The sequence below is a fragment of the Trematosphaeria pertusa genome, assembly GCF_010094035.1.
Source record: "Trematosphaeria pertusa strain CBS 122368 unplaced genomic scaffold BU26scaffold_17, whole genome shotgun sequence".
NCBI lineage: Eukaryota > Fungi > Ascomycota > Dothideomycetes > Pleosporales > Trematosphaeriaceae > Trematosphaeria > Trematosphaeria pertusa.
In genome coordinates, this window is record NW_022987228.1 from 932399 (window position 1) to 955248 (window position 22850).

At 52.8% G+C, this 22850-nt stretch overlaps 7 protein-coding genes across 7 annotated transcripts; 3 read left to right on the plus strand and 4 right to left on the minus strand.

Annotated features, from left to right (window-relative positions):
* Positions 1–3082: 3082 nt before the first annotated feature.
* Positions 3083–4752, minus strand: BU26DRAFT_523822 (uncharacterized protein). The gene has a single exon (XM_033830145.1). The coding sequence runs from the start codon at positions 4599–4601 to the stop codon at positions 3150–3152; it is 1452 nt and encodes a 483-aa protein (XP_033678555.1). The 5' UTR covers positions 4602–4752; the 3' UTR covers positions 3083–3149.
* Positions 4753–5247: 495 nt separating this feature from the next.
* BU26DRAFT_570241 (uncharacterized protein) lies at positions 5248–6027 on the minus strand (the record flags this gene model as incomplete). The annotated part of the gene is made up of 2 exons (XM_033833983.1): positions 5248–5919; positions 6019–6027. 2 exons carry the CDS (start codon positions 6025–6027, stop codon positions 5248–5250), a joined length of 681 nt encoding a protein of 226 aa, XP_033678556.1.
* A 2665-nt stretch (positions 6028–8692) lies between these two features.
* Positions 8693–9311, minus strand: BU26DRAFT_581778 (uncharacterized protein; the record flags this gene model as incomplete). The annotated part of the gene is made up of 1 exon (XM_033834504.1): positions 8693–9311. The coding sequence occupies exon 1, from the start codon at positions 9203–9205 to the stop codon at positions 8693–8695; it is 513 nt and encodes a 170-aa protein (XP_033678557.1). The 5' UTR covers positions 9206–9311.
* Positions 9312–11226: 1915 nt separating this feature from the next.
* Positions 11227–15000, plus strand: BU26DRAFT_555005 (ankyrin). Its single transcript, XM_033832299.1, has 3 exons — positions 11227–11407; positions 11461–13081; positions 13126–15000. The coding sequence occupies exons 2-3, from the start codon at positions 11712–11714 to the stop codon at positions 14960–14962; spliced, it is 3207 nt and encodes a 1068-aa protein (XP_033678558.1). The 5' UTR covers positions 11227–11407; positions 11461–11711; the 3' UTR covers positions 14963–15000.
* Positions 15001–15275: 275 nt separating this feature from the next.
* On the minus strand, positions 15276–16052 carry BU26DRAFT_510054 (uncharacterized protein; the record flags this gene model as incomplete). Its single annotated transcript, XM_033827195.1, has 3 exons — positions 15276–15532; positions 15638–15685; positions 15785–16052. The coding sequence occupies 3 exons, from the start codon at positions 16050–16052 to the stop codon at positions 15276–15278; spliced, it is 573 nt and encodes a 190-aa protein (XP_033678559.1).
* A 1888-nt stretch (positions 16053–17940) lies between these two features.
* BU26DRAFT_510055 (uncharacterized protein) lies at positions 17941–19279 on the plus strand (the record flags this gene model as incomplete). Its single annotated transcript, XM_033827196.1, has 2 exons — positions 17941–18107; positions 18202–19279. 2 exons carry the CDS (start codon positions 17941–17943, stop codon positions 19277–19279), a joined length of 1245 nt encoding a protein of 414 aa, XP_033678560.1.
* Positions 19280–20482: 1203 nt separating this feature from the next.
* Positions 20483–22676, plus strand: BU26DRAFT_510056 (uncharacterized protein; the record flags this gene model as incomplete). Its single annotated transcript, XM_033827197.1, has 3 exons — positions 20483–21193; positions 21364–21979; positions 22033–22676. The coding sequence occupies 3 exons, from the start codon at positions 20483–20485 to the stop codon at positions 22674–22676; spliced, it is 1971 nt and encodes a 656-aa protein (XP_033678561.1).
* Between the last annotated feature and the right edge of the window lie 174 nt (positions 22677–22850).

Below are 22850 nucleotides of genomic sequence, written 5' to 3' on the forward strand. Positions count from 1 at the left end.
GAGGCTTATGTCAGAGTTTATGAAGGGCGAGGTGGATGCGATTTTGCAGAAGAGCTGTCAGATATCAGTCTAGGACCTAATATGCAGACAACGGCTTGCATGATGCCGAATGCGTACAGCAAGCTTCGCCGAGAAACGGAGACGAAGCACGTGACCGCGCGGTCTTTCGCGAACATCGATCTTCCAGGCCAGCAGATTAACTAAGACAGACTTTTTCTTATCAGAGACGTAGTCGGAAACGCATCAGTCGATAAAGCTAGAGGCATGGTCTCATTTTTCGAGGTATGTGGTCGGAAATGCCGTCCGTCGAAGTCGTGGGCGGAGTCCCGATTCCAGGCTCTTCACCAACATTCCGCGCAACGTTCTGCAACAGCAGGATAAAATGCAACACAAACGCAAGATTCTGGCTCTGTGGGATATTGTAGGTGGTACCGTTTCGATTAATTGGAAGCTAACATCTGAAAAGAGTCTGGCAATATCAGGGCTCCCAGAATTCCCGCTTAACTACCTACTTCCGGTCAGCACGTTAAATGGATATCGTAGGCTCTATACCAGCCTCTCAAAGCCATTAGAGTAGGTAATGCTACCTCCGTGCCAACAGCATTCCAAGACTGAAGGCGCCCATCACCAATATCACATCGAGAACCCGACTCCCACGCCTAATGAATTCGGAAGCGCCATCAAGGCACGCGCGAGCCTTCTGCAGTGGCCATAGTGAAGACCCCAGACGCCGGGTTGAAGACTATAAGAGGGTCCATTAGGTACCAACACCGAAGGACTTCAGCTTTCGTCCACCACGATAAAACTATCAGGGGTGCTAGTAGTATATTCGAGGGCGGGTTATATGCGTCGGCCTCATGCCGTCATACCAGCACCGTCATGCCAGCACCATCGTGGTTGGTATTATCCGGAGAATCGGGCTCGACGGGGTCGCGGTATCGACCTCATGTACGGCGTTTCCTCTAACCGATCGGCTCCTTTGTCGGCATTTTCACATTCATACTCAACATCCGTAGCGCCTGTATCCCGTCTAGGACTATCTTAACAGTCTTCTCTCTGCTCTTAAAAGCCGCCACGCTCCGTTCGGTTCCATCACCACCAGGAACTATCGTTCGAGCCGGAAACGGAGTACGCGGAGCCTCCAGTACGGACTTAGCGTCTCCGGAGAAGCTTATGAAACCGAAAAGAGGATATGGAGAGTCGCAAGCAGAAGGTGGATGATATGGATAAGGACATGGAGGTGCGCCTCGAAAAGATTGAATGCATGGGCGCTGCAGCTGGAGAGACGCCGTTGAGCTGGAGCCATGATCGCTATACCGCCTGGTACTGACTAGACCTCTGCTTCTGTAAGCCCGCCCCGTCTCCGGCGAGCTATTTGCGGTTCATAGTAGTAACGCGCCAGGTTTCGACTTCGTCCTCTCGTCTTCTTGCAGGAGTAAAGGATGCAGTGGGAAACTCCAGGGTAGTGTAGCTAACTGTTAGGGAGATCGGGATAAGCACGTAGTTTTAGGAGGTAGAAATAGTACTTAGAAGAAACAGATACAAATATAAACATTAAAAAAATATTAGAAAAATATTAACATAAATCTTTGTGTTAAAAAAATTTTTAATGTTATAGCAGGACGGCTTCTTGGGCGCTTTCTACCTCTTGCGCGGACAAACTCCAGCGGCCTATCGAATCGTAGCCTTTCCCTTAAAAAATTTAAAGCCCGCAGACGCCCTACGTTCTACGAAGTCGGAAGAAAGTGGTACCGTGAGGAGGAGGATTCTTCGACCTTGGGGCAGCTCTGGTTACCTCGGTTCATCCCGCATCCCGTGTGGAAAGCCAACGGCGACTCGTTACCGGATTGGACATGATCCACCTCGGAAAATCCACCGCCCGTTCTCTAAACCCCCGGGGAACCCTTGAGTACCATTGGTTTCGGAGTTCCGCGATAGAGTGGTAGATTTAAACGACCTTGCGCTCCTCCCGGTGCCGCTGTCAAAGACCACGCTGAAGCGGGCAAGAAACACTCGTCCAGATCCGCGAGTGCTGGGAAACCCCGATGCTGACCCCAACTCCGACTCCGACTCCGACTCTGGCGGCGCGCGCATTGACGACAAAGATTCTATTTCGATCTTATACTCTCTTCGATGAGAATCGCAAATCGTGGGGAGAAGAAATCAAGCCGCTCGTATGCATGTGTTTACGAGCCAGCGGATAGGCCACAGGTAGCGGGAACTCGTACGACATGAGTATCCGCACAACGGGATCCCGCGCACGATATCACGCTTGCTTGAAGAGGAGAATCGGCTGAAAGAATGGGACGACGATTCTACTGCGCAGATAGCCTTCAAACATCAGCACAACCTATGCCGAGATCGGCTGCGGCTCGTCAGACTCCAAGAGGTCACCATTCACCGTCAATATATGTCAGGGCCCGAAGGAGCAGTGCGCACCGGCTTCCGAGGAACGGGACACCATTCCGAGGTATACGAGGAGCGGGGTCAAGAGTACCCATGGCGAGAGATGGAGCGCATGGGGGACGTCCCCCCGCAGCCGCTACGCGCGATGCGAAATAGCTCGGAGGGCGAATCGGTCACTGGTCGCGGGTGTGGGCGCAAGTGCGGGTGTAAGTGAAGGTGCAGGTGAAACTGAAGCTAAAAGTGAAGGTGAGAGTGCAGTCGAGAGCGAGAGCGAGAGTAAGAGCCGTGCCGTCAATACCGCGGGCTCCGAGGAAATTACGGCAACTACCAAGCCATCCTACCAGTTCGCTGAGGAAGGTCCAAGAGAGAAGTGCAAAGATGCAGCATAGGAAGTAGATGATATCTGGGACAGTGAGCGGAGTCAGGAAATGGCATGTCTATCTTTCTATCGATCCGAGCGCCATACCCTTAATTCACCCACCCCATCCGCGATGCTGTTTATCCATACATTATCGTCCATGACCTATATGCTAACGCTAGAAGGCATGGCCTACTGGATCTGTATACCTAGCATAGGCGGCGCTGCGCCCAACGTCTCGAGCAAAAAAAAGCTTCTATAGAGAAAGATATAGCGCAATTACTGGCCACTAAAAATATTTTACTGTGTGTAGGAACTTAGAAAGTCCTTTCTTTGTTGAGTTATTAATTAGGCAGTTACACTCTCAATAACGCACGTCTCCCGATTACTGACCAACCCACGTCGGATCCATGACCGTACTAAACCGGAGCCAAAGCTCACTCTCCGTCCCCTTCATCCCTGTGTCCCATGCCACATCGTTCTCCAACTGATAGATCCACCCGCGCTCTAGCTCCCTCCTCTTCTCACCCCCTTCCTCATTCCAATCGTTATATATCTTCCCCCACTTCCTCCGTACCGCTTCTACCTCTTGTTCTAGGTTGTTCTTGCGTTCTTCAAAAACATATTGTAATGCGTTAGGTAAAATATCAAACCGTGAATTCATGATCAAGTCAGCACCATGCGCCTCTGCCGCATGCTGCGTCCACTGTCCTGCCTTCTCAAAATAGACATCGCACCCAGACAAAGGGCAATGAAATGGCTCGGAATCCTCCTTATCAAAGTAATGCCGATCGAGGGCTTCGATTGCAAGAGTCCTGAGGCCTATTCGCTGCAGCTGGATTCTCCCACATTCATACTTGAGTCCCTCGAACTCACCGACCGGGCCATGGAATCTTTTAGGGGGCATGAGGACCGTCTTGCGCTCGAAACCAGATGTCGTGACCTTTTTCCATCCGCCGTCGTCTGCGAGTCGATAAAGTACTCTGTGCCAATTGTTCGCAACAGGACGCGCAGTCCGCTTGCAGCCTCCAGATTGCACCTCCACGAGTACAAAAGCCAAGACATCAATCTCAACTGGGCATGCCTCGATAAGCGCCTTTAGACAACAGGCAACAGGCTCATCGTCACGCTGTCGCATGGACAACGACTCCCAATTCTGGTTGACCACCACTCTTTTCGCGCGAGGAAATCGCGCTTGGAAAGTCTTCCAAAACTCTCGGGCCTTTTCGTAATCAAGTTCCAATACATCGTCTTTGAGAGGAGCGATCTGACTATCAGCGCTCGAGTCGTACTCGATCTCAACGTTCTGCGCGTAAGCCGTAAAGGATAGGTCGTAGCATGTATAGCCTGAGTGCCCGCCGCCAAAGAGCCAGTACGCCTCGATGAGATAGTAAGTATTCGGATCCGCCCAGAAAACTTTTGCGGCTTCGGTGCGAAGCGCCGAGGTACGCATTATCTGATAGAGAGTAGGAGGGGAACAGAAGGTCAGGATGCGGAGTTGAAGCTCCGCGGGAAGCCGGTTGAGGGCCGGGAACGAGGAGGTTTGTGATGAAGAGCGGGGTTGGACAGCGTTCGATTGGACGTATAGATGGAAGGGAATGCGTTCTTCTCCGTCGTCTGTCATCTGGAGGCTCCAATTCAGTGGCTTCGTCCATGGAGGCTTGGATAGTGTGGCCAGTAGATTACAGATGGCTTGCTCCTGCATACTGGGCTTGTGATTGGGTGATTTAGTGGCCGTTCGAGGTACGATATCGCGCTTGTGTTCCGCGGCGGTGCTTGTGTTCGGGGTGGAGGTGTCGTGGTGACGGTGAACTGTGCGCCAAGAATAATGTGGCATGTGATGAGGCCACAGCGGGGACCAGCATTTGTCAGCAGGACGTGTCCTCTGCCAAGGCACAGCAGGCAGCCTCGGGCATTGATAGTGGCACAGACGCTACGAGCCCTCTGCCAAAGGCACAGCAGGCATCCTTGCGCATTGACTTTGATCTGCTATGTACGTAGCCAACCGAGATCGGTGCAGTGCCGTTGATTCACTGGCTACCCCGCCGCCAAGCTCTAAGCTCCACGCCTCCACCAACGTAGCTTCACCCACAATGAGAATCTCACGTCCACCAAGAATCTTGCCTACCTCTCTAAGCTTCAGCTTCACCAGCCTGCAGCTGCCATCACGATATCAGCTCCCTTCAGTCCACCTCAGCAACAACTAGAATCGCGCATTTAGGCGTTTACGTTAGTTATCACATTCGCGGGAGATTCGCGGCGAACAAGGTCGGCGAAAATACAGTTTAATTGCGCACCTATGTCTAGCTAAACGAATGTAGTCACTTTCAAAAAAAAAAAACCTGTCAAAAACCTGTCAACTTGCCGCTAGAGCCCGCCGAGTACTACATCTTCACGTATCGTACATGCTTCCGCCTAGCCACGCACCACGCCTGACCCCGCGGTTCCTGCGCAATGGGTCTCTCTTTGTCATCACCATACCCTTAGTTGCTATCCTCGCTAAATCCAAGGTTGATCATACCGACATGATTGTTAGAACCATCGAAGAACATGCTGAGTGTTCCACCGACAGCGGCCAAATGCTTGTCGTACTTGGCCTTCTGCGAAACGAACCAGCTGACCTCCGACGTGCATCCATCCCTTGAGTCCATGAGCCTCGAAACGCCAGAGGAACAGAGATCGCGCACTCCCTTAGCTAATTCCTTGATCTGTTCGTTGGCAATGGCTGCAGGAGGGTAGAAGTTGATGGCCATTGTGAGGAGAAGATCTCGACCGTTGTGAAGATAGCTGCTTTGTTCATCGTGGGCATTATTGAACTGTCTGTATGCGTATGCGAGTCCACCGTCCTTACTAATGCCTGTCTTGTCGATTATGTCTATGGCATCTTTGCAGAGGCCGGCTGCTGTATTCTTAACGTCTTTAACCCACACAAATTCGTCGTGTAACTGAGTAGGCTCTCCGGTCTTGTCCTGGCACACCGATTTCTGGTCGAGGCCCATGAGCTTCCCTAGTACCTGGATATTATCCGTAAAGCCGCGGGCCTGTATGGCGGAGTCGAAGTCGTCTTTAGCATTCCGGGGGACAATCTCGTGTGCTACTTGCGGATAGGCTCCAGGAAAACAAGCTCGAAGCTGTCCCGTAGTAGGGTTGCCCTTCTTTGGAAAATTAGGGAACGTCTCTTAAACGCAAGCTACGAAAGGGTTATTTGGCGTGAAAGGTGCGCGGGGGTGCTCCTGAGCTAGAGCAGCACGAACGGACGCCATGCTGACTGCTAGAGCAGTGAAGAGTGCTGCGTCGTACTTTACGTTTGAGAGTAGAGTAAGACCTGAGAAATGCTTTAGTGTAAACAAGGAATTAAGGATTAATAATGGAAAGATGAATGAGTTGCTAGTTAGGCAGTAATGGTAGAGAGATGGGTTGATTGCTTGCTTACTTTCTTTCTTTCTTAGCAGAGAAGATGGCTCGCTTTATACAATGCCTCCGCCATGGATCTGCCAGCTGTCTGCCTTACGCTCTTGACAGAGTATCAGAAATTGTGCAGGATATACACCGTGCAGTGGCAAAGGAGTACCTGATACATTTGCCATACGGCGTGTGAAGACGAAACTGAAAGTCTCGGACATCTTGCTTTACTGCAAAAGTGTTCGCAGTGTGTGTTGTCACCACGTCTCCAATCGGGTCAAATTGGGTTAGACATCAACCTCAAGGCCCAATCGAGTTTTTCCATTCAGGTTCGCACGGATCCGAGAAATCACCCCGGAAAACAGACCTAATTCCAGTCCTGCCTGTTTCATGCCAGACTTCTCCTCTAAATCTCCCTCCTTCCTTCTCTACCGGGTGCAAGTGACGCCCCAAACCTACGCCCCATCACATACGCAAAATCCTTGCCTGACTGTCTCTCTGTCATTTACTAAGCCAGCGACCCCATCACCGCATAGCTTAAGGGATCGTTCAGTCGCCCGGGGAATCCGCGGCAGCGACACCTGTCCCTGCGCATGTAGGCGTCAGGCGGCTCCAGCAGCGACATGCCGTGTGGCGAGATGATGGCGTCGGGCGCATTGATGGGAATCTCTGGCTTCTGGGTCCAATCGCAAGTCGATTCCTTCCTTCCTTCATCCATTCGCTCATCCAGGCGGTAAGAAGAGGGGCCGCGTTAGTCGTGAGGAAGAATCAACAAAGAAAGAAGCGGGCTCGGCGGCTCGTGAAGCCGAGTACCTTGCCCCATCCAAGAAGCATGAGGCGGGAATAGAAGATATTATTCCCTTATGTCGAACTCCGAGTCGTCGAGGAGCCTGTCTTCCCTCTTTCGCTGCTCGAGCACTAAAGCGTGATATGGACGTACCACGTTCTTATCGTGCAGGATATTGGGCAGATGCTCGAAGCGGATCGGGTTGTCCTTCCGGTAGGCAGAGCATTCCCGTTCTGCCGAAAGTGACGGCCGTACACCTCTTCTAGCCGATCCTGGTACCGGATACTGGGCAGTAACACCGCGTCAAACAATCATCTCCGTAAAACGACGTTCGATTCTTATGGTAGCTAATACTACAGCCCTTGGTGAAGGTAATTCCTGGATAATAGTACGCTCTGGATGTTAACTTCCCAATCTGTCCCCCTGTGAATGTCTCCGCTTCCTCCAGCACCATCTTCTCCAGCCCGGGAGCCAATCCCAACCTCCTCGTGGGACTGGAGAAGCGCGTACTAAGACACGGTCTCGTCTCGATCGGCATCCTCTCCGTCGACCAAATGCGCCTTGGCCGACTAGGACACGAAGTAGCTACGACTGGGGAGGGCCGAGCGAAAGGGACGCTTACAAGAGTTTTCTCGTCCAGTTTTTGCCCGGCCCGTTCTTTCTCAGTTCGTTCATAGAGATGCCGTATCCATACTCTCTTCTCATAGTAGAGATTCTGGGAGATTATATCCTTCTCGAAGAGGTAGATTTCCCAACAGCGGAACAGATCGACGAACAAGCGACGAGAATAGTGTGCGATGAGGGAAAGGCTACTGTACGTGCATGGTGCGGATAGAGGAAACGGGATATGCGACTAGGAAGACCTGAAGTGGACGTGGTAATTGAATGTAGAAGGTCAAGGCCGGTTTCATGGTGTACGCGGCGAGTTTGTGCCGCAGCACCCAGGAAAAGAACAAGACTACAAGATAGCCATTACAGGCGTAGTAATGGGCAGCGGAAAGTCTATACTTCTATATCTTCATGGATAAGCGCGATTACTGATACGTAATATAAGAATGCACGAACGACGCAATCCCGAACGTGACCTGTGGGATGCGAACCAGGTGCCGCATCACCGCTAAACGCTGTGGTGTACCACCCTGGAGCGGAATAATTTCGGGAGTAAGAGGTGAATGCCTAGTGCTTTCTGGAAGTATTGCCCATATATTCGGTAACAGATGAGGAGGCGGCGGGCGCGTTCAAGGAGGATGGGGGGCCTATGGTACATTTAGGTAAGGAACATATAGGACATTTAAATCTGCATTCCGCGACGCAAGCACCAACGCAACCATGACAGTTAGTTAGCAAACTCCCAAAGCCTCACTCACACCGTGTCAGGTAGTAGGGCGTGCTCCAAGTACTACAGCCCGCAAAACCCGCAGCCGTTTCCAGCATGGTCGTAGTTTAGAAGCTGTGTTGAAAACTTTCAGCAAGGCCCTAACAGCATTTCAGCTTGGTCATTCCTGGTCTCAGCGGCTTGTCGTCGTCGCATAAATTTCAGAGCCCAATTTTGCGGGTCCGCCGCTGAAGACTGGGCTGAGCATATTCTGGACTCCTTCAACGGCGAGTCCAGCGCCACCCATCTCCATTCCTGCAAAGACCCCGACGAGGTCGCTCCCTCTCCCGCCAAAAAGGGCGCTCGCGACAAGGCGCATGGCAGACCGGCATGTTCCAGAGTCGTAGCAAAGACACCGCGTTCATCAAAAAGCTTGGAAAGGGTTATCGACAAAGCCGGAGGTTGCAGGGGAGTGGTCGCCTGAAGCGGTGAATGTAGCTTGCGGAAGACCGCGCTTTGTATCATCGCCATCCGATTCTGAGTCCGCGACATTGGTTTCCTTATTTTTGTCTGGTTTGAGGTTCGGGTCTAATCCAGCAGGTATCCTCATCATGCGTAAGGAGGGAAGTAATGTGCACAGCGAGCGGCTGTAGAGGGTTCGTAGACTCCGAGTAATCGTACCAAGCAGAATATCGCGGAGTCGATCCTCCAGCCCATTGTCCCGCAAACTACACCCTGACAAGAGCGGCTGGAACCTAAGCCTTGTCGATGTTGCAGCTACAAACGTGGTGGATGCGGCCAGCGAGAAGGACGGGTTCCCGAATGCGTGGGATGCTATCATGCTAGAGACATCTACGCTTAAGCAGCCACCTCCTGCCCTTCCCGCGCTACGCAGTGTTGGAGTGGGAGCGGGTTGGAGATACGCCGGTCCGGGCATTCATCCAGAGATAATCCAGGCGGCAATGCTGGCGGCTAGGACTTCCCCGGCGTCCGCAAGGTTTCGAATTGCACTTCTTCCTGGATCCGCAGTTCGCATTGCTGATAATATTCCCCCTTTTCCCTTTCCGATTCAGAGAGTGCTTTTGTACGTAATAGGTCGACTTGTCAAGCTCGTGAGACTAGAAGCGGTGATTTCGTCCAGGTCCGGATAGACATAGAACTGCCAATGAATGTCCTGTAGTCAGCTGATTGTCCGCGGACGATCTCTGTATTGTGTTACTCATCAGCGCAGTTTCCACTGGCGTCTTTCAAGTCCAGAACATGCATTTCGATGCGGTTCAGGCAAGTCTAGGACGTTCCCTCGGATAGAGGGATTAACCGAATAGGCGATGAGCGCCGGTTATTCGCACCTTCTTCATATTCCACTCGTACTCATCCAGTTGGAATCCGTATTCCGCAATGCGTACTGAAAACGATACCGTAGGGTTGTTGCTATCTCGCGCAGTTGCCGCGCTCTCGCGAAGCATCCTTCGTGCTTGGCTGGGTTAAGAGACGACTCCTCGACGGACCTGGGAACGATTCATTCCATTAGATGATGACTTCCCAAACACCTTTGATTGCTCCGATGAGTTTGAACTCCCAATCCCACTTGGGGTAATTAGCTTAACCAGTGAGCCGAATGAGTTCAATGCCAGACTGACCAAAGTGGTCTGGCCGCGGTAACAGTGATCAGGGCGCGGACGGTCGCAGTTACGGCAGCACCATCTGATCTGACCAGAGATTCCGACCTGCTGAAGTAGCTGGCGCGCACTCTCCGCACATACGAATACGCTGACGTATCCACGCGCTAAAAAGTGAATGGAAGGGCGCCGAAAAGCGAGCCGATGGTGGGCAGCCAATGAGGGGCGCGACCAGGAGGCGAAGTATAGCAGCCGTTGAGAAACACATGAATCCACGCCGCGTCATTGCGAAACCTATCAACATCCAGCCGGTACTAACGCAGACCGACAAGATCTGAGCTGACGCCATCAGCGGAGGATACGAAGCTATAATGGAGGGCTATAGCTACAACGTAGGCTTCGGCAGCAAGCAGGAAGGGAGGGGATGGGGAGGCCGAGGAGGAGTCTCGCGCTGCATGTTCGGCCTCATTGTCTAGAAACGCTGGTCTCAGCTCGTCTGCGAAATCGGTAGCGGGGAGTAATCCGAGCCCCAGCTGTGAAGCTCGAGGGCGAGGGGTGAAGCCGACAGTGCGTTGGAGTTCAATCGCTTAGCTTTCCTACTCAGGCTTAGCGCCACACGGGCTGTATCCAGAAATTTCCAAGGTTCTTCGCGCTCGATATATACAATACACCACACTTAGTCAATACACTGTATTTCTCAATTTTCTTCAACAGGTTATGAGCCTGGGCTCCCCAACGCCTACCTCGCCGTCGCTACGATTAAGCACCTCTGAAAGCAGTCAGATTGCTCACCTCGCCGCCGCCGATTAGGCTCTCACTGTAGCTCGTCCGTTGACTATTTTGAGGTCCACTCTTTCTTCCGGCGAGTCTCCTCTCCAAACAGCGCTGGCAAACCCATCGCAATACCTTATGGCATCATTAGTTAAGCGAGTGAAGAATACTGTAGGTTGCTCTGCCCACGTATATCAATTTTTCAGGGGAAGTGGCAAGGACTGAGACATGAGTTGGTTGATTGAGAATACGAGAAATATGGATTTATATATATGACCCAAGTCACGTGTAGCACTAACCCTATCCGGCAACACATTTGCTTAGCGGAGAAGCTGAACCCCCGTCTATTTTATTGGGAGAGTTCGATCCGCACTTCCCTATGCCAAATGCTCTTGTCGCAGGGAAGAATAGCCAGGAGGTTGGAACAGTTCCACAGATCTTCATTTCGCAGCGAGGGCAGGGCAACAGTGCTCAGCCTTCTGCGGGGTGCGTCCGTGCACTTTTCGGCGTCACCTCTTTTCAGCTCAGCCTTCCCCATGCTCTGAACACTCCTCTTCTACCACCATTTCCACTTGTCAGTAACTATCATTTCCGGTCCCCTCATCTCACATTAGTTTGATTTTACTCGCATCAAGCCACTTTGCGACCAAGTTAGGCATCAGCCTAGAACCCGCTAGCCTGACCGAGGATAGCGCCGTCGATCTCTGGTAACTATCCCGTATCCAGTCCACGGGTACCGACCTACCTAGGTAATCGGCTCTCTAGGGCACCTTCTAGTGTTCAGCAACTAATCCGCACGAAGTTTCTGGCGGCTGCTACCGCCTACCGTTCGTCCTTGCGGCACCTTCGTACCACATTCGCACGATTCCGTCCTGTGGGAGCAAGCTGGGTCAGATCCCTCGAACTTGCCTCTCTCGGTCCGATAATTTCTGGTCACGGCGACCTACGTGACGCGAAAGCGGGAGTCCTTCGAGTAGGCATATAAGATCTAGGACGGTTCGGATAGTGGGCGTCTAACGCCAACGGGTCTTCTACCTCAAGAGCCTACCAAATATGGACCCTGTCAGCTTCGCCGCAAGTGTGATCACCCTCGTCACGGCAACCAGACAGATGCTCGGATTTCTGAGCGACGTCAAGGATGCCCCGAGGCAGCGAGCAGACTTCGAGCTTGAGCTCGCGACACTATACTCACTGCTTATATCCCTGAAGAATCGCCTAGATGTCTCAAATCCGACATCAAACTGGCACAAGGCGTTGCGGACTCTTGGTGTGCAGAACGGGCCACTGGCTCAATACAGTTCCGTGCTCCAAGAGATGCTTAGGAAGATCACGGGCGCAAACAAAGTGGTGACGGCTATGAAGTGGGTGTTCACAAAAGAGGACGTAAAGGTATTGAGATCGCGGATTGAATCCCTGAAGAGCACGATCCACATTGTGCTTCAGCTGGATCATTTTGAGCTCTCACAAACGACTAAAGACGATACCCAAGAAATCCGGTCAGACACGCAGATGATCAAGAACGACACTCAACAAATCGGGTCAGACACGCAGATGATCAAGTACGACACCCAACAGATTGCGTCAGATACAACGATACTTAAGGGCCATGCCGCTGCAATTGACCTCAAAGCTACATCAATCTATTCCGCTATACGGCAGCATGAGTATTCCCAGAAGCTCCAAAGCGCGTTGGACTGGGTCTCCTCCACGAATTATCCAGCCCGACAAGCCGGTTTGCTCTTGGAACACCAAGCGGGAACAGGGTCTTGGTTCATAAACTCTCCAGAATTCGGCCAATGGCGCCAGCGACCGAAGAGCACTTTGCTTTGCACGGGAATCAAGGGAGCCGGAAAGACAATCATGGCAGCGGTGGTGATTGACGAACTAGGGAGAACCTTGAATCTAGAGAAACACGGCGTGGCATACGTGTTCTGCCACTACAAGGACCGGATGGGTGAGCAAGGGATGAATCCACTTGCAGCTATGTTGAAGCAACTGGTGCAGAATAAGCCGTCTACTGCCGAACCGCTACTCCAGCTGCATAGTCAACACACGAATCACAGATCATACGCCACTGCCACCGAGATTCGGGACACTTTACGACGTACTCTAGAGCTTTACAGCTCGGCATACATCGTGGTAGATGCTCTCGACGAGTTTCCAGAAAAGGGGCGCCGCGGACTGTGCGAAAGCCTGCGCTATCTCCAAGGGTGTTGCAAGGTAGCCGTGATGGTTACATCGCGGCCAAATCCAGAGATCATTGAGGATTTCAAAGAAGCTGCAAAGGTCGAGATACGGGCAAAAAGTGGAGACGTGAGAGCATTGGCGGCCAAAGAGGTCAACGATTTGCTAAAGAATGTTCGAGGCGATACAGAGCTGGTGAAACGGGTGCTTGATACAATAAGTCAATCGGCGGATGGCATGTAAGTGTAACTTCGTCTTCTCCACAGCATGACTAATCGGACAGGTTCCTGCTTGCACGGCTCTACCTGGACCAATTGGCGGGTGCAGAAACCAAACGAGAAGTCAAGAATATCCTGAATCGCTTAGAGAAACGCGCAGGAAGTGGCGATGTCGACACCATCTACCGCGAAGTCTATAGTGACAGCATCGAGCGAATCCAAAGCCAGCACCCCAACAGGAGAGCTAGAGCCATGCGGGCTCTCGCGTGGGTTACACTCGCACAGCGTCCTCTCACTACCAAAGAGCTCTGTGTCGCCCTAGCCGTAGAGGAAGGAGATGAAGACTTTGATGAGGACAATGAGCCTGATATTGGGAGAATAGTTTCGAGCTGCGTCGGCCTGATCACCATAGAGACAACCACCGATTGTGTTCGCTTCATCCATTACACTACTCAAGAGTTCTTCGACAGTGTTATTCACTCCTGGAATCTCCGAACCAGCAGCTCGCGGACAGCCTCCCAATCAGATCTGCGACCTATAGTATACGTCGCTTCTACCTGCCTCGCTTTTCTCGGCTTCAATAGTATCAAAGACGGCTTAAGCGAGTCCAACTCAGAACCGAGTCCTTGGCTTGACCCAATTCCTGACGTTGGGTTCCTGGGATATGCTTACAATTATTGGCCATATCACGTCAAAAATTGTCAGGAAGAGATAGCTGAGAGGGTACTCTCGTTCCTGAACGATGGGCAAGTGATGTGTAGCGTACGCTGGACTCCTAATGGTTATAGGTGGATTGGGGACTCCTCGAATGATGCCGAACCTTTGCACGTAACGGCCGTCTTCGGACTTACGCACCTATTCGAGAGGATCCTTCAAGCAACCCCAGATGACTCCCCACTCGTCGTAAATGCCAAGGACTCCGCCAGTTGCACTCCTCTGTTTTATGCTGCGGAAGCGGGTCACGTCGAAATCGTCAAGCTGCTTCTCGCCCGTAGGGACGTAGACGTCAACGAATTCGGTTACAATACTAATCCACTCCTGGTTGCTACTGCAAACGGCCACATCGACGTCGTTCACGCCTTACTCGCTCATGGAGCCATCGATATCGAAGCTCGCGATTTTTGGGACCAGGGCGTCCTGTTCCAAGCAGTCGAGAGTGGAAGTGTTGAGCTTGTGAAGCTATTCATCGAGGAGTATGGAATTGCGGCTCACCAGCTGAACTATTGGGGTAAGACCCCGCTGCACGTTGCAACTGGGATAAGCGTGGAGGTCGTTCGCTACTTACTTGGAAGAAGCGATGTGAGAAGACATTGTCTAGACATTGGCGGTAACACCGCTCTACATGCCGCCGCAAGGTCGGCCAGCTTGGGGGCAGTCGAGTTATTGTTAGAAAGTGGTGCTTTTGATGTGAACGAAAAGAATAGGTTTGGGGAAACAGTACTTCATTTGCCGGTGTGGCGAGCCGTCGGAAATATGGACGTTGTCGAACGACTCTCTAGAGTAAAGGGCGTTAATATAGAAGCGAAAGACAACGAAGGCCGAACACCGTTAGAGTATGCCGTCCATCGCTGCAACGCGAGGATCGCACGGTTCTTGATCGACGAGCGACATTGCGACGTAAACACAAAAGACAACCAAGAGAGATCCCTCATGGTGATAGCGGCTCAGAGCTGGGTAGACAGTCCGCTGTTGTTAGAGTTGTTGATCGACAGAGGCGTTGACGTAAATGAGAAAGATTCGGAAGGCAGGAATGCAGTAGTACACGCTGCTGAAGTAGGTAATTGGGAGGTCCTAAAATGGCTCATGAGAAGAGATGATGTCGATCTCGATGTTTCAGACAAGATAACAAGCGAGGAGGGAAGAGAGCGCTTCAACTCTTTGAAGGAAGAACTCGGCAAATAGTCACATACTTCGCTTACAAGGGAACAGAGCGAGATGAGAAAATCGAACAGAATCCAGCAGTTATTATGCTATAAAGGCTATGAGGCTAGGCTCTCTCCGGCTAAAACCTGTGATAGATGCAGCGCTGTGGAGAATTGTTGCGTTGCTGCGAGGTGGGCGCAGCGCACGGAACGCACACCAAAAAGGCATACGAATATGCATATCAACCTCATCTATTCAAGAAACAAACTCCGCAACACAAACCTTAACCGTGCCAAAACTCTACTCCCGTGCTAACCCTATACTCCCAGAAACCCAAAACCCCGCAGCAAACCTACCCCGTCTCCCCATCCTTCTTCTCTATCTCGCCCTCCTCGCTCACCGCACCGAAGCCCCCAAGCGGCGCGAAAACCAGGCGCCGAGGCGGCATCCACAGCGGCGACATCACAGGGCGGCGGGGGCGCCGCGGGCCCGAAGACATCATGCCTAGGTACGGCGAGTCGATGGTGGAAGTTAGGGCGGGGGTTTCAGGAGCAGCAGCAGCAGCGCCATCCTCCCCCTTCTCCTTCTTCACCTCCTCGACTAGTACATCTAGGTTAATAATAGCAAGATAACAATTCATGCGGCCCCAAGCGCTCATTTATATCCCGCAGACAGGGAAAGAAAGCTCATCGCATCGGATTAGAGCAGTCATACCTTCGCCTCCGCGGCGCACCGGCGAGCCCATCTCCCCTGAAGCCGGCACTACATCCCCTTAACATTAGCTCGAAATCTCATCAAAGCTCAAGCCTCTCCATTCCCAACGTCTTTCATCCCTCCTCCCAGTATCTTCTATCTCCTTACCCTCCCTCGCGGTCGTCGCCGTCGCCGTCATCCCTCGCCTCCTCGCCGCCCTTCCCAACCACGAGCCCGGAGGCAACGGCGTCGGCGGCGGCGGCGGTGGTGCGGCCGCGAAATCGTCCTCGACGCGCGAGAACGCGAAGCTATCGCGCGCGCCCATTGCGCTTCTCTGCTTGACGATCGGCGCGAGAGTCGCTGATGCGCGCTCGGAGAGCGCGGGCCTGCGAGGCGGCGTGCGCGGAGGGGGATAGCGGGGGGAGGGGGCGCTCATGTTGGGGGGGTTTGTAGCGGGACAGGATGGAGGGTTGCGGTGCGGTAATGGGCAAGCTGGGCTTGGTTGACGATGGATATTTCGTACCTTGAGCGCGCGGGAGCGCGGCGTGGCCTGAGGAAACTGCGCTTCAGGTGTCGAGCCTGCTTCGTTCCGAGGTTGTTCCTACGAGCTGTGGTGGAGAAGTTATTCTAGGCTTGAGTATTTCTTTGGTTGGTGAAGAATTGTTTTATGAATTCCGCGTATCTTGATGAATGATGGGAACTTGGAGTCCCCCGGGCAAATATACCAGGGCACGGAACGATCGAGCTTGAAATCGGAGAAGGCTTCAGGCTCGAGGCATATTAATTGCAAGTACAGTACTGTGGTAAAACTTCTTTTCGATAAAGTGCATGGCTTTTCTTTGACACTGTGGTGGTGATGGTGAGGGCATCCACCACGTAGTGGATGACTAAGTCACGGTGGGCGGGCGGCTTGGCGTGGCAGGGTGCTTGCGAACACGAACCTCTCCGCACACCGGGGCTACTACCCCACCAATGCACTCGCCGTCTTCTTCAACCACGTCATACGACAAGTTTTCCTAGCTTTTTTCTGTCATACGGCGACAATTGGAACAGTCGCGCAATCTGAACGCGCGGCGTGGGTTTTTTGGAGGCTTGGTAGCGCTGGCCCATCGGTCCAAAGCTACTTCCAGCTCCTCCATCCCCCTCCGAGACGCTGCACAACCACGTTCAGTCGTCAATAATGCTGGCTCATAATCCCAGGCAAGATAGACCCCCTCTCTCTCACCGGCGCTTCTAACGAACTGAATACAGCGACTCGGGCACCTCCGATGCTTCAATCGACCGACTCCCACCTCTCACCTCCCACCACGCTGCGCAGACGCTGTCTAGCTTCCGGGACGACGGTTCGCTCGAATGCTCGAAGTGCAGCTCCGATACATATGGCATATCGGGGTGGGGGACGGGGGAACCGCGGCGGATGCGTGGCAGCGGAGACTAAGAAGGACTGCGGGCTGACCTGAACGCCCTCAACTACGATCGTGCGAGATTGGAGGGCACAGCTAGGAATTTCGGGCTCTATTGCGGTCAAGCAGATGACCGCGGCGACCAGGAAGTTTCCGGGTCCGGAAGGTGATGCAGTGGAACGCAGGTTGCCGGCGCCTTCCCCCACACCACAACGTCGACGCTCCTGGACTCACCTCTCACGTCCTCCACATTACCCTCGCTACATATTCCTTGTGAGCATGGCGGAGATGATTGCTCCCAAGCCTGATTGAGATCGGCACCTTCGACGAGGCGCGGGCCGGTGTCTGCCGCCGCGAAAGGCGACCCGCCGCGTGCGCGCCCTCTTTCAAGGTCAGTCATTCTCAGCCCGCTTATACAGATGCGCGTTAACATATTTAGGCTGCGCTTTCACGGTTCTCGACCCTCCATTCTCCCCACACAGCACCCCGCCACCGATCCACCACCAGAGCGCCTACCTCCCGAACCGAACCACCGAGACAGTTCCTACGACCCCCAGGAGGCTCGCCGCGGCCTCAGACTACTCGCGTGTGGCACGGCAAATACCGAGGTGGGACAACGGGAAAGAGAACCGCGGCTCATGGCCAAGGCATCTTGCTTTCCCACGGCTGCGTGGCTCTTGCCTCTGTAACATTTTGTATGAATGAACCTTCATACAATTCGCTACATCGGGAAGGCATGCACCCCCGCCAGGACTTCGCACCTTCCATGCCTTGACGCCGAGGAGCTACGTTCGCGATACCGGGAAAGAGCACTCCTTCGCACTTCACTCCCGTCTCATACCTACAATATGGGAACTGCTCCGGACACATTGGCTTCCTATTCCTCGTTCCACCTGGTGGTGGCGCTCTCACCCCATCTTCATGCCTCGGCCAGGTCTGACGGCTGCGCAAAGCACCGCTGTGCAGAGGTTCAACAGCCTCTTCAAGAACCGGCAAGACCAGCTCTTGGATGACTATACCGCCCTTCTGTCGACGTTCAACGGCAACACCGACCTTCTTCTTCCGTTAATCGACCGTAACGCCCTCCAGTCAGTTCGACAGCAGCAAGAGACGCACCTAGACAAAAACGGACGGGCGGCCCTCAACGCGGTTCGTACACACTGGGGCATATCCACCAAGCAGCTTGACGGTATTTTCTTGGGCGACTGGGTCTCGACCCGCTTTCTACGTTGCCTTCGGGGTATTGCCACAGACACGGCCGCGACTTGGCTCGAAACCGTCCAACATATCCGAGGCGCACGTTCGCACCGCCGGGAGAGAGCGTCCAGATCGTCCACCGAACACGGCTTCAAACCGCAAGACGTCGAAAAAGCCCTCTGTACTTTGCGCCAATCACCACCCGAAGCCCCAGCAGACTACTCCTGCGCCATCGTCGGCTCAAGATCCTCCTAGCATAGAGCAGCGACGCTCCGCTCCATCACCTGGTCAAGGTGATCATATTGGTAATACCATCATGGAGAACACCGCTGGTATCAGCCTTGCCCGTATTCATTCCAGAGATTCTACCCCAAGGGCCAACGGTAGTGGGAGCTTCGGCCTCGTTGAGCAACACAGCTTGCCAGACGAGGACGTTGAAGTTGTCGACGATGAGAGCCTTCCACACCTTGAATCTGATCGCTCTGATGGACTTCACGCCACTGCGGTCGACAACCTCCAGCACGACAAGTCACCAGGCGGAGCTGGATGGGGGATCCTCGGCCGACTTATTGGCGCACCCATCGTCGACCTCGACGCGAAATCGGAGTCGTTGGTGGAGAAAAAGAGGGTGCTGGGTGATGCGAACGAACGGTACAATGACCTTGAGCAACAAACCCGAGAGAGGTGTGCTATTGAACACGGGGACATCCAAGGCGCGTTGAAGGGTAAGATCGATGCTCTGAGTAATGAACTGAGGCTACAAGAAGAGTTGATCGCCAGCGCAAGCAAGTTTTGGCGGGAATTGGATGACGCCGGTGGTGGACATGTCGATCGGCGATCCGCTGCCGACAAGATGGGGGCTGTCGAGCAGTTGCTGTTTAGCGGCAAGAAGGAGCTCGAGGAGAAGAAGGGGGAACTTGAAGGCTGGGTCTCACGGCATCGCGACGCTGTGACGGCGAAGACTGCGGCTGTGCATGCCCATACAGCGGCGCTGGGAGAATGGGACGCTGCGCTGGAGTCGTTCAACGCGGCCGCCCTCAACTTCCGGAACGAGTATATTTAGGATGCAGTATGTACCTCAATGTAACAGTTCGAGAACGCATTGCCTGCATCTTTATCTAGTCTACACCTCGACAAGCAGGACAACTTGAGTCGCAGCTGCACGGAATCTTCTCGAAGTTGCAAGGGACCGACGCCTCCTGGAGACGGTGCGGAAGGCTTATGCGAGCCCTCACCAAACAGCCCGATCACGAATTATTGCGACACCTGGTACCACTGCATTCCTGCCTGATCGGGGCAGGTCGGCAGCCTGGTATCTCGTTTCGGTGTCGACGGCCAGCCATGAAACAACGTGACGATTGCGATCGCCGAAGTTACGAGAGGGCGTTTGGTATCTCATATCCATCGCACCGCGGTCCGGCAACTTGATGCGCTTCCGAAGCTAGACATCGCCGCACACTTTAACACGTATCTTCTCTTTGGCAAAGCCTGCCGCTCGGTGCTGCGGTCGACTCGAACCGAATCACTAACAGCAATTGGCTGAAGGGTCGTCTGATTCGACGAGTATTGAGTGCCCATGTCTATTATACATACTCCATTATATGCGCAAGTCAGCGTAGTCTCTATGGTCGAATTGCTATATTTTCGAGGTCGCATTGGGCGCGATTGCTTCGAGCCGGTTCTTCGATGTCTTACACTGTCAAGGTTTGATCTACCCAACCTCACGTGCGTACATGTTCCCGAGGTTGTTCCTTACTAAGGGCACCGGATTGTTAAATATTTCATTCAAACAGATATACGAAGGCGTTTTCGAACAATGCAACGTATCTTTACCAGAAAGTAGCCCCATCCGCTTGCTTTGTTGTTGCTGCGTTATTGTTTGTTCGCTTCCCACTAGGCACGAGTATATATTCCCGCTCATCTACCCACGGTAGAGTGTTGATCGTCCGTCAGAGTCAACTCCCTACTGAGTGAATACTTCGTGGCGAAAATAGCCCCTCCATATTTAAGACCGCGATTTATAAGCCTCGATTCGACATCCACCCAAGGAGCAGACATCCAGCCAACCAACTCACCCCGCACTCTACGTCGTGCTTCTTTGGCCGATCCTCCAACCAACCCACCAGGTGCTTCCAAAAAACCCCGCCCCAATCGCGACCACTCCCTCGACCCCGTCCTCGAGGTGCCTGACCCATTCTCGACTCTCTGCTCTTAAGTGGGTACGTGTCTCTATTCGACTCTCCAACCGAAGTCTGTCAAAAAAGCAATGTTCGGCTCATGCTTGGATGTGGACACTATCAAGGGCATTATAGAGCAGGCTCAGCACAAGGACATCTTCATGTATACAGAATTTCTCAAGCTGTATCACAACCTTCCCCGCGACATTGCCACGTACGACCTCGGCAAAGTCAATAGCATGCCTATCCGACTGAAGTTTCACCTGTATAATAATGAGAGCATGGTCAATTACCCAGGTGATGAATGGGACGAGGATCCAGAACTGGCGCCAGCCGACAAGTACTGGATAGCACCGCCGAGGAAGTGCCGAGGAGATGTGGATCACGAGGTTCAAGATGTCGGGATTTTTGACGATAATTACACTACTCTCCTGTACCGAGAATTCTTCGCTCTTCAGCCGATCAGCAGCAACGACAGCCTGACCTTCGGACTCCAACTCGGCTACATCGAATATCAGTTAGAGGCCGAGTGGCTGCCCACACCGATGGTCATCTTCCGCGAATTCGTGCCACAGACCTTGGCATATGGAAAGCTTTTCTTCATCAACCTCACTACGGTGCAGCGCTACGAATGCCTCTCTGAGGAGTACATCGACTGTCCTATCACGAGCTACTTCCAGGACCTTACCGAGATCAGTCATGAGGGAATAGCAATTAGGAAGTTTTCTGGAGTTGCGGCGCCAAAGCGAGAACCCAAGGCAAGCTTTGTCGCTTATCCGGTCAAGACCGACTACGAACGGGTTTGGGCCGACAAATAGGTTTGTTGATGCGGCTTTACAATGCAGTTTGATGATGGGGCCTGGTGGTTTGCGCATCTCGAAAGCAGTTGCTACTCACGAGTAGGCAAATGGGATTCATGGGAGGCAGCTCTTCACATATACTTAAGTACTAGATAGGAGCATAGTAATAGAATATGCTGCACAGGATGGCTACTCCTGCCAATTTGCTCTTTACCAAAAACTGGCAACCTTTGGTGCGTGACCTTCTATCTCCCAAGGCCTCCGGGAACAACAAAACCGGAAAGAAAAGGGCGCGAACTATATCAACACTTGCACCTGTTGTGAAGAAAAGAATTGAGCACTTGTATAACTGGCTGCAAGTTTCGCTCTCTTATCTGGAGATCTTCGAGAAGGTCTTCAACGATATCCCAAAGAAGCCTAGCATTAGTATGTACTCGGAAACAGGAGCACTGAACACGGCTAACATTCTAGGCTCGGCATACCGCTTCATCCTTCGATGCTCTTGGGACCATGCCACCATCTTTGAACCAACGCGAAAGATGGTCACGTTGCTCTTGAATGAATACCCGGAGATTTCGAGCCACCCTGCGTTCGAAGAAGGGCAGGTGGATGAGATGAATAGGAGAGTTTCGATGCTCAACCAGGACATCATGGGGCACTTGGAGAATCTGAAAGAGGCCGCTGGAATCCCGAGATCGTTCGACTTCATCCCAGGCACCACGCCAATCCCCACCCAATCTGCGCACGAGCTTCTAATCGACATGTGTGCCATACAATGCCAGGAAGGTATACATCTCCTGCCCATTAAAGTGGACACTTCTTGCTCACCAAAGAAATAGCCCTCATAAAGACCTCGGCAATACCAGCGCCGTACGACCTTCTGGCCGTTGTTGCCTTTCTCGACAAGGACCTTCGGACACGCCTGAAGGAACTCCATGACATGCATCTGCCCGTCCTCCAGAACCTTACCGTCTCCGAATGCTGCCAGCCCCGAACCACCCATATCTGCATGTCCTGTGGCTTCACAGGTGGCACAAGTCCAAAAGCCGACATTACCGAAGTCAAGAAATGCCTTCAAGTCGTCTGGGATGCCCGCAAGCCACCCGACAACCCATTCTGGGACGCATCAGCCAACACTTATTATGGCTACCAAGTCCCGAACAAAGAGAAGTTAACGCGCGAGGACTTGCCCGAAACCGGACCTCAATACATGATCGGGCATGTTGGCCAGGCCGTTGACGACAAATTCCAAACTCTAGCGGCCTGCCCTGTATGCGAAAGTGCCTGGGCGTACGTCGAGCTCGACCAAACACTGACTTACGATCAACCTTTCCATCCTGGCTTGTGTGCGGAGTACACCACGGCTATCTTATGTCATTCTCGTTGTTCTCGGCTCCTTCCCGTCCAGCAGCTCTTTCAGCAGATTAAAGGGGTTGTTGATGAGCGTATTGCTTCGTACGGATTGCCCGCCTTGGAGGAATAGGAGGAGCGAAGGAGAGGAGAGAGAGCCATAGCCTTTTCTTTATTGGAACCGGCGTGGCCGATTTCACGCGTTAACTGCACCATCCATCTCTATAACTCAACCAAGGAAGATGGATAATTGGGGGGAGGCTTGCCTGTTCGTTCGTCTACAGTAGATAATACTTGATCTCCCGAG